Source organism: Trachypithecus francoisi, unplaced genomic scaffold (genome assembly GCF_009764315.1).
Source record: "Trachypithecus francoisi isolate TF-2019V2 unplaced genomic scaffold, Tfra_2.0 Contig00371, whole genome shotgun sequence".
NCBI classification, from domain to species: domain Eukaryota; kingdom Metazoa; phylum Chordata; class Mammalia; order Primates; family Cercopithecidae; genus Trachypithecus; species Trachypithecus francoisi.
Window position 1 is genome coordinate 99,553 of NW_022680598.1, and position 11,286 is coordinate 110,838.

An 11,286-nucleotide genomic window follows, 5' to 3' on the forward strand; every position below is an offset into this window, starting at 1 on the left:
CAGTACACGGTTTATTAAGCACAGCTGCTCTAAATTATCTTTCTTGGGCCACACGCGCTCTTCTGAACCCAAAAGGGAAAAAAGTTTACCAGGAAAGGAAAAATCAGTGAGATTAAACCTAGAGTTTACCCATCCTAGGGAAGGTGAAAATGGTAACAGCAAGAACAACAGATGACTCATCCATCCATCAGCAGGGGAAAATATGCCTTTCACCTTGGATGACTCCCTGAAACTATTGCTACGAAATAAAAGATGAAATGCTCCTATTATTGCAAATACAAAATTGCATGCAGGATTGTATAAAGACGATGCCAGGTTGGTCTGCCAGAATGAGCCAACAGCGTGTGATGTGCTTCCCCCTGCAGAAAGCCTATGAATGGACGTGCAGTCAGGGAGGTTTCACATCACCAAGATTCCTATCCCGGAAAAGCAGTTGTTCATAGCTCTAGGAATGGAATGCGACCTCGTGGAGAGCCTACAAACGGACACATGGGGGGGCGCCTGTCCATATGGATAAGATAGGGCTATAAACGCCCTCATCTTGCCACGGCTCTTCTAGGCCTCTTTAGGGTTAAGACATACTCCCTTCTGAGAATTTCTGGTCTAACCGGTTGTCTAGCTTCATGTCCTGTTTCTATGGATTGTTTGTAACCAGCTTTTGCTGCAACTGTTGCTGCTGATTAATATCTTGCTAATCATAGGTTATGGAAAGACCATGGTTCTGTTTTAAGGCTCTGTTAGAAATGACTGATGCACACACTATACTGTAAATCCTTATCTCTATATACTGTACTTCTGCATACAAATGTTATGTTAAAGAATTACTTCATTCCCAGGTGACCATCTCACCTCATAATCAAACGACTCTAAATCCCTCACTAACCTACCCCCGCCCTCACTAAACTTAATAATAAACACTGGTATTTCCAGTGTATTGGTGGCACACGGGACCAGAAGGCGGTGACCCCCCTGGACCCAGCTTTCACTATCTTGTGTGTGTCTATTATTTCTCGAACTGCTGATCCACCCGGGAACAAAGAGAGAGCCCCGTTGCATTGCAGGCTGCTGGCCAGATCCCGCAATATCTGGCGCCCAAGGTGGCCTTCTTTGTTCCTCTGCTCAGTGCACTCTGAGTACGGGTTCATGACAACTAGTCTTCAGTCTCAACAGTAAGGTCTCCAGGTATGCTTTTTCCAACTCTCCCCTCTTTTCGGGTTTGTCAACTGGTATTATTCCAAGGTTATTATGGGACAATCACAGTCTAAACACCAGGCTTATCTGTATTTTATTAAACTTCTTAAACAGGATAGAATCAAGGCTGATTCCAATAACCTTATTCTCTTATTTCAGACAATTGTAAAACATTTTCCTTGGTTCCCTGACAAAGGTTCTATGGACCTATCAGACTGGGATAGAGTTGGCGCCACGCTCTGCCAACTCATGAGAGATGGTGTTTTACTTCCTATTTCTGTTTGGATTGACTGGGCTCTTATTCGTGTTGCTTTACTTCCTTTTCAGTTTGGTGATCCTCTTCAACTGCCACAAGTTAACGCAGATGGTGAGCCGCTCCCTTTACCTCGGGTAGCTGACCCCCCTACTAGCCCTCCTTCTGATCATGAGGAAGAATTCGATCTCTCCTTGTTTTCTCCCCAAGAGGAGGAACCTGGAGATGATCCCCTCCCTCTGCCTCCAATCTTGGAACTTGTATATGTTAACTCTTCTTCTACTAAGCCGTTGCCCCCTCTGCCAGAGGAGGATGTACGGCATTCATCTGAATGGCCTGTTTCTCATTCCTCTCATCCTTTTGAACCTCTCCCCTCTTCTAAGCCTACTGTTTCTTTCGACGTTCCAGGACCCCTTCTTTCAGAGAAAGGCTTGGCTCCCTCACTCTCCTTCTCTTCCTCTGCCCCTGCACAATGTATGTATGAGTCACCTCTCTGGGTAGAGCAGTGGATGTTTTCCAAACACAAGTTGGAGGCATTAATTGAAACCATTAATGACTTACTACAAGCAAACACTATGGAGCCCTCCTTGTCTCCATGGAACTCGCCTGTTTGTTGCACAAAAAACATCAGGAAAATGGAGGAAGGTAACAGACTTGAGAGCCGTTAATGCAGTTATTAAACCTATGGGGGGTGTTACAACTCGGTATGCCCTCCCACTCCATGATTCCTAGGGAATGGCCTTTAATTATCATTGATCTTAAAGACTGCTTTTTTCGTATTCCTTTAGACAAGTCAGACCATGAAAAATTTGCTTTCACTACACCTTCCATTAACAATTCAGCTCCCACAGCCAGATATCAATGGAAAGTTTTACCTCAAGGAATGATTAACAGTCCTGCTATTTGTCAGTTGTTTGTCAGTACTGTGTTACAACCTGTCCGACAGACTTTTAAAAATAATTACATTTTTCATTATATGGATGATATACTGATTGCTCCTCCCACTAAAGATGAATTAATTCAATGTTTTACCTCTTTAAAATTAGCTGTTGCCAATGCAAGACTCCACATTGCTCCTGATAAAATTCAACAAGCCACTCCTTTTCTATACTTAGGAATGCAGCTAGAAGCTCGCTCCATTAAGCCCCAAAAAGTCCAACTTCGTACTGACAATTTAAACACCTTAAATGATTTTCAAAAACTACTAGGTGACATCAATTATCTCAGACCAACCCTAGGCATCCCTACTTATGCATTATCTCATCTATTTGCCACTCTATCAGGAGATACAGATTGAAACAGCCCTTGCCCTCTATCTAAACCACCAAAACAAGAGTTGTCTTTGTAGAACAAAGAGTGAGAGAGGCACAAGTCTCTTGTATCTACCCAAATTTGCCTTTACAATTTTTAGTTTTTCCTTCCATCCACTCTTCTACAGGACTTATAGTACAAAATGATTCTCTAGTTGAATGGGTACTTCTTCCTAATTCAGCCTCTAAACCTCTTTCAATATATCTTGATCAAATGGCCACTTTGATTGGATTAGGACATTAGTGTATCAACGGCTTTGATCCAAACATTATTGTGGTCCCTTTATCAAAAAATGAAGTTTAAAATGCCTTTTCCACATTTTTGTGCGGGCCGACTAATCTGGCTGACTTCATTGGCACTACTGATAATCATTTGCCTAAGTCAAAATTATTTCAATTTCTACAAAATACTTCCTGGATTCTACCAGAACTTACTTGTTCATCACCACTAGAGGCAGCTGTTACCATTTTTACTGATGGATCCAGTAATGGAAAGGCAGGGTATGCAGGACCAAAAGATAAAGTCATTTCTACTCCATACAATTCTGCTCAAAAAGCAGAGTTGTTTGCTGTTATCTCTGCATTACAGGATTTTGATCAGCCTCTTAATATTGTCTCTGACTCAGCTTATGTAGTCCATGCCACTAAGGCAATAGAAACAGCTACCATCAAAAATATTACTGACACTAATCTATTTTCCTTGTTCCCTTTGTTACAAAAAACTGTCCGAAACTGAAACCACCCTTTTTTCATCACTCACTTTCGATCTCATACTAATTTACCTGGACCTTCATCGAGTGGTAATCATAAAGTTGATACTCTAGTTTCTCTAGCCATTGCAGATGCAGAACAATTTCATCAACTCATACTAATGCCTCAAGTCTTAAACATAAATATTCTCTCAGTTGGAAACAAGCTAAACAAATTGTACAACACTGTTCTCAATGTCAGTTTCTTGTCTTACCCACACAATCTCCCAGAGTTAATCCCCGAGGTCTTATCCTAATGCTATTTGGCAAATGGATGTTACTCATGTTCCTTATTTTGGAAAATTAGCTTATATGCATGTCACAGTTGACACCTTTTCCAATTTCATCTGGGCTACGTGTCAAACCGGAGAAGCCACTTCTCACGTTAAAAAACATATGTTTTCATGTTTTGCAGTTATGGGAATTCCTAGTAAGCTCAAAACAGACAATGGTCCAGCCTATTGCAGTAAAACTTTAAAAAATTTTCTTGATCAGTGGCATATTAAACATATTACTGGTATCCCTTATAACCCACAAGGCCAAGCTCTTGTAGAAAGAATAGAACTTTAAAATTACAATTACTTAAACAAAAAGAGGGGGATAAGGAGTTGTCTACCACTCACACACAACTAAACTTGGAATTGCTCACGTTAATTTTTCTTAATATTCCTAAATCTAGTTCTGTTATTGCTGCTGAAAAACATTTCTCTGGTAACTGTCCCACGGTAAACCATGGAAGGGAAGTATGGTGGAAAGATGTTCAATCAAATATATGGTCAAAAGATTCTATTTTAACGTGGGGAAGAGGCTATGCTTGTGTTTCCCCAGGTGAACATCAATCTCCTGTTTGGATTCCTGTTAGACACCTGAAATTATGTCCTGACGATGCATGCAACAACAAGACAGAGAACTTTGCTGAAAAAATGCTACAGCAGGAAATAACTAACACATCCAATGGTCAAAAAGAAGAAAATGACCACGCTAACTCGTTTACGACAGACAATCCAGTCCGTCATCCTGAACAACTTGTCTGCAGCGATCCAGGTCTGCCTCAACCTCTGCCTCCTCCTGATGACACTGATCCTTCTACCCTCTGTCACCCCACAGACTGCTAAAAACTATACATATTGGGCCTATATTCCTTTTCCTCTTCTTATTTGAGCCATGACATGGATGCATGCTCCTATCAAGGTCTATGTTAATGATGGTGTTTGGGTGCCTGGTTCTGTAGATGATCGTCGTCCTGCCCAACCTTCCGAAGAAGGAACCCCTTCCAATATCACTTTAGGTTGTAGGTATCCACCTTTGTGCCTCAGACCCACTAATGGATGTCTCTCATTAGATATTCAAACTTGGGCAGTCACACTACCATCTAGTCACTCTGTCCCTCCTGTAGGATACTTGGTATCAGGGCTCTCATTAAAACCTCTAAGACAGATCAAAATAGGAATCACTGATTATATTCACACATTCCAATATAAGCCTTTAGGAACTGCGTGTCCCCTGAACTTGTCTTCAAATGCTGACAAATTAATATGGAAGGATTGTGTTAGTCCAGAAGAAACTGTGTTATTTAATTCTTCTCACTATACCATTGTTGATTGGGCTCCTAAAGGTCATATAACTAATGATTGCCGTTAAGGTCACAGAGATTATCAACATTTTCCCTATGATATTACTTACCAAAAAAGTAGTGATAACCCTCCCCTATTATATCGTATATTTAACTCCTTTTTTCCTTTTAAGTGGAAAGGGGCAGGGGTTGCCACTCCAAAGCCAAGGCTCATTGTTCCCCACTTAGGACCTGAACATTCAGAATTATGGAGATTTTTTTTTTTTTTTTTTTTTTTTTGAGGCGGAGTCTCGCTCTGTCGCCCGGACTGGAGTGCAGTGGCCAGATCTCAGCTCACTGCAAGCCCCACCTCCCGGGTTTACGCCATTCTCCTGCCTCAGCCTCCCGAGTAGCTGGGACTACAGGCGCCCGCCACCTCGCCCGGCTAGTTTTTTTGTATTTTTAGTAGAGACGGGGTTTCACCGTGTTAGCCAGGATGGTCTCGATCTCCTGACCTCGTGATCCGCCCGTCTCGGCCTCCCAAAGTGGTGGGATTACAGGCTTGAGCCACCGCGCCCGGCCAGAATTATGGAGATTAACCATAGCTATGACTGGTATGAGAGTTTGGGCTGGAGAAAGTGTTATAAGTAAATCCACCTTGTCACCTCGAAAACTAAGATAACAGATTGATTTACACTACTATTTTCACACAGCCAAAAATATCACTATGGCAATCGTCAAAAGGTCAATTCAAAGACGGGATAGTAAAGACTATGAGGACTTATACCCCCCCATTGCTAATGTCCCCCCATCACCTCTCGTACAACCTATTTCCCCCACCCCACATTCACAAAAAAAAGAATACCATCCCAAAATATATATACTATCTATATGGAATCCAACAAAACTATACCACTTAAAAGTTGTGTTAAACCACCATATATGTTATTAGTAGGAAAGATGCATACTAGTTCAAACACCAACATAATTACCTGTGTTAATTGTTACTTGTATACTTGTATTGACTCATCCTTTAATCAGTATCATAGTATTTTAACAGTCAGAGCCAGCAAAGGTATTTGGTTCCCCGTAGCCTTACATAGGCCTTGGGAATCTTCCCCTTCTATCCATGTTACTAATAATATTCTACACAAAATTCTTAAAAGGAGTAAATGATTTATTTTTACATTAACTGCAGTAATAACGGGCTTGATTGCTGTTACTGCAACTGCTGCTACTGCCGGAGTTGCATTACATCAATCTATTCACGCTGTTCATTTTGTGGATAAATGGCAAAAAAATTCTACTCGGATGTGGAATTCTCAGTCAAGTATTGATAAAAAATTGGTCAATCGAATTAATGATCTAAGACAAACGGTTATATGGATGGGAGATAAAATTATGAGTCTAGAACATAGATTACAAATGCAATGTGATTGGAATACTTCTGATTTTTGTATAACTCTGTTCCAATATAATGAGTCTGTTCACAATTGAGAATCAGTAAAATGTCATTTACAAGGAAGTGAAGATAATTTAAGTTTAGACATAAGCAAGCTAAAAGAACAGATTTTTGAGGCCTCTCAAGCACACTTAACTGCTTTACCTGGTGCTGAAGTTTTAGACGGTGTCTGTAAGGGGTCATCTAATCTCAACCCCATTCAATGGGCAAAATCTTTGGGAGGAGGCACTATCGTTAATTTTGTTCTGTGTATAATTTGTGCTATTAGTTTATTGTTCATGTGTAAAATTGGAAAAAATATTCTTCAATCCAATCGTGATCAGCAGCAAGCTATGATTGCTATGGTTCATTTAAATCAGAGAAAAGGGGGAGATGTAGGGAGACCCCCTGAAACTATTGCTACGAAATAAAAGATGAAATGCTCCTATTATTGCAAATACAAAATTGCATGCAGGATTGTATAAAGACAATGCCAGGTTGGACTGCCAGAATGAGGCAACAGCATGTGATGTGCTTCCCCCTGCAGAAAGCCTATGAATGGACGTGCAGTCAGGGAGGTTTCACATCACCAAAATTCCTATCCCGTAAAAGCAGATGTTCATAGCTCTGGAAATGGAATGTGACCCTCGTGGAGAGCCTATAAATGGATGCACGCGGGGCGCCTGTCCATATGGATAAGATAGGGCTATAAACGCCCTCATCTTGCCACGGCTCTTCTAGGCCTCTTTAGGGTTAAGACATACTCCCTTCTGAGAATTTCTGGTCTAATCGGTTGTCTAGCTTCATGTCCTGTTTCTATGGATTGTTTGTAATCAGCTTTTGTTACAACTGTTACTGCTGATTAATATCTTGCTAATCACAGGTTATGGAAAGACCATGGTTCTGTTTTAAGGCTCTGTTAGAAATGACTGATGCACACACTATACTGTAAATTCTTATCTCTATATACTGTACTTCTGCACACAAATGTTATGTTAAAGAATTACTTCATTCCCACGTGACCATCTCACCTCATAATCAAACAACCCTAAATCCCTCACTAACCTACCCCCAACCTCACTAAACTTAATAATAAACACTGGTATTTCCAGTGTATTGGAGGCACTGTGGGACGAGAAAGCGGTGACCCCCCTGAACCCAGCTTTCACTATCTTGTGTTTGTCTATTATTTCTCGACCTGCCGATCCTCCTGGTAACAAAGAGAGAGACCCGTTGCATTGCGGGCTGCTGGCCAGATTCCGCAATAGGTGAGGCTAGTGAATAACTATGTATCCTCATTAGCAGGACAGCAGCTGTATTTTAGAGGTGAAGAAAAGATCCTTTACCTGAAATACCCCATGTGGTACTGAGTTTTATTATCTCCAATAATAATGGTCTGGAACTCAGGAGGATCATAGTAAAACCTCCAATGAAGGTTAAAATTCAGGCCTGTTGATTTTTTCTTCGTTTTATGTTTTCCAGCAAGGATATCATAAGGACCAACTAATTGAAGTCCAAGGCTTGCAGAAAGTGAATCTATAAAGAAAATAAATTTAGACAATACTTTCTGGAGACAGATAGGAAATAATGCTTTCAGTTAGTAAACTATTTCTAAGCAATTGTCTTTAAAAGTTTCTAAAGTAAAAGAAAATCTTGAGTTATGTGTGAAGATGTCAGTTATAAACATTCAATAGAAAAGTCAGAGTAACAGGAAAAGTGGTATTTACGTTTGGGATTTCCTCTTAAATTTACCACTGAATTAGCCTAACATTTCAAACATTGCTGTTGTTTCTTATTTTAGCCAAAGCAAGACTGGTTAGCATTTCTACAGGCCCATTACCACACTGCAGTTAGCCTCAAATACTTGTAGCACACACAGGTTAAGGGAGAGAAAGATAGCAAAAATGTGTGGATTAAGAATAGGAAAAAACAAGCCAGGCACGGTGGCTCATACCTGTAATCCCAGCACTTTGGGAGGGTGAGGCGGGCTGATCACGTGAGGTCAGGAGTTTGAGAACAGCCTGGTCAACATGGCAAAACCCCGTCTCTACTAAAAATACAAAAATTAGCCAGGTGTGCTGGCTCACGCCTGTAATCCCAGCTACTTGGGAGGCTGAGGTACAAGAATCATTTGAACCCAGGAGGCAGAAGTTGCAGTGAAATGAGATCATGCCATTGCACTCCAGCCTGGGTGACAGGGTGAGACTTTGTCTCCAAAAAAAAAAAAAAAAAAAGTAAAAAACACTTCTTATCCCCCTTTCCTCTACCTCAGCTAGCACACCAGATTCCCTTGACTCTTTGACAATCTATTTGGCCAACCCTAACCCTAGATGATTCCATATGCCTTCTCTATTCACAGATCACAGTCAGTACTACTAAACCACAAAGACATGAAGTCTGTGCAATGTACAATGTATAACTTCAAATGGGTCCTTGCTTCCAAGAGGAAGGGGAGAACTCTAGGCAGGACCCAGTTTTATAAGGAGGCAAGGATGAAGAAAGCAAAAAAATTCCTGGAAGAGGTAATAACGTGAATAGAAGCATGGAGATAATTGGACAGGAAAAACTGTTTAGCTCAAGTGGAGCTTAGGAGAGAATACAGTAATTTTTACAGCAACAAGAAAACTAAAACCATCCATCTCATTAGTCAAAGATAACACAGTTAATAGTCTAGTATACAGTAACAAATTTCCATACTCTCCACTCCCATGAACAGATACAAATATGTAACAAACTGAGATGGATTGTTTTGTAATCTGCTTTTGTCCTCCATCCTGACCCACTTAAATTTTCCAAATATTTTCCATGCTATTCAGTGTTATTTTACATGATTTTTAATAGGGCATGATACTGCATTATAAAGAGGTAACCATCTATTCTCTTACTGATGGACATTTACTATTTCTTTTTTCTGTTCTAAAAATGTTTCAGTGAACATCTTTGCTAATGTTTGTACACAGACATGACTTTTTAAAGAAACTGCTACACAGTTCTGATCTATTGGCAAAATTCAGAATATGTATAAATATACATTTCCATCAATAATGTAAGACAGTGCTTACTAGTTAAAAAATTTAAACCGTGCAAAAGGTATATAGTGCAAAGTAATGACCACAGCCCATTAAGAGTTTCTTTCTCCTTTCAGAGACAAAGTAAGCAAATAGAAAAGTATACAGGGATATATGTGTACTCCCCCTCCCCCTTTAAAAAATACTAATGGTAGCATACTCTATAGACTGTTCTTTTTCACTTAACATATTTCAGGCATGATAGTTTATTATTTCCTAAAAATCTGCTTCATGCTTTTAAAACAATGAAGATCTACTGAATATATGTGTTATTGGTAGGCATTTAAGCCATTTCCCATTTTTTTGTTTAAATATCCTCAAACATACTTCTTAGTTTATCTAATCCATAAGACAAGTTCTTGGAAGCAGAACTGTTAAATCATATTCAAAGTCCTGCAACATAATGAAAGTACTTACTTTCCTTCACATTCCCCCAGAACGTGATGAAATTTACCTTTGCCAATAAAATAGGTGACAGTGGCATTACTATAGCATTAATCTATATTTCTTACTATATTTTCTCTTACTAGAAACATCTTGGAAAATATTCCTTTTCTATGAACTGTTAATATTCTTGGTTAGGGTTTTTTTTTTGTTTTTTTTTTGAGACAAGGTCTTGCGTTCTGTCACCCAGGCTGGAGTGCAGTGGCGCAATCTTGGCTCACTGAAGCCTCTGCCTCCCAGGTTCAAGCAATGATCATGCCTCACCCTCCCGAGTAGCTGGGACTACAGGTGTGCACCACCATGTCCAGCTAAGTTTTGTATTTTCAGTAGAGACAGGGTTTCACTGTGTTGCCCAGGCTGGTCTCAAATTCCTGACCTCAAGTGATCTCCCTGTCTCGGCCTCCCAAAGTGCTGGGGTTACAGGCATAAGGCACCATGCCTGGGCAATTATTGTATGTGTTAGAGACAGGGTCTTGCTCTGTCACCGAGGCTAGAGTGACCAGAGCTCACTGCAACCTTGAACTACTGGGCTCAAGGTGGGATCTTCCCATCTCAGTCTCCCAAGTAGCTGGGACTATAGGCACATGCAACCATGCATAGCTTTTTTATTTTTTTAATTTTTTTCTAGAGAAGAGGTCTCACTAGATTGACTAGGTTGGTCTCAAACTCCTGGCCTCAGGCGATCCCCCTCCCTCAGCTGGGATTACACAGTATGAGCCACCACACCCAGCCCGTTTCCTATTACATTACTTTTTCCATTGATACAAGAATGATTCTGGAGCAACTCACCAGATGGCTTTTCAGGATCAAGTTCTTCACAGAACTTCCAGAAGTGATAGAAATCTTCAGGTAAAGGAAGCTTATAATGATTTTCTATTTCTTTTCGAAGGTCACTGGAGACATCAGCTTCACAGAATTTACTTTTCTTCTCATCAACTGTTTTTTCACACTGAAAATTAGCACACAAACTTTAGTTCTCCAAATTATCTTTAGTAATTTCAGTAACTCTCCTTGCATAACAGTATCACTCACTCTTGTTCACCCAGCTCTATGAAATACATGTGTTTTCCTTAAAACTCTCTAAATGGTATTTGAGTAAAATCTAGGAATTCATTTGGGCACAGGAAAAAAAGAGTAGTTTATATGGTGGTTAAGAGGAATCCACACAGCAAGTCCTTAAATATATTTTTGTAAGATAATGGAAACCACAAAAAACAAAAAGGCAAAAAAAAAAAAAAAGAAATAATAAAGAGCAGGAAGAGAGGAATAAAGAATTTT

At 40.1% G+C, this 11,286-nt stretch overlaps 1 protein-coding gene across 1 annotated transcript in view; it reads right to left on the reverse strand.

The window, feature by feature from the left end:
- Positions 1 to 10,977, reverse strand: part of LOC117083526 (histone PARylation factor 1) — a 28,201-nt gene extending 17,224 nt beyond the window's left edge. The window contains exons 1-2 of the mRNA XM_033211297.1: positions 10,798 to 10,977; positions 7,843 to 8,032 (exon numbers count right to left, since the gene is read on the reverse strand). Of these exons, the coding sequence (XP_033067188.1) occupies positions 7,843 to 7,856 (14 nt within the window). The 5' untranslated portion in view covers positions 7,857 to 8,032; positions 10,798 to 10,977. The remainder of the gene's footprint in view (positions 1 to 7,842; positions 8,033 to 10,797) is intronic.
- Between the last annotated feature and the right edge of the window lie 309 nt (positions 10,978 to 11,286).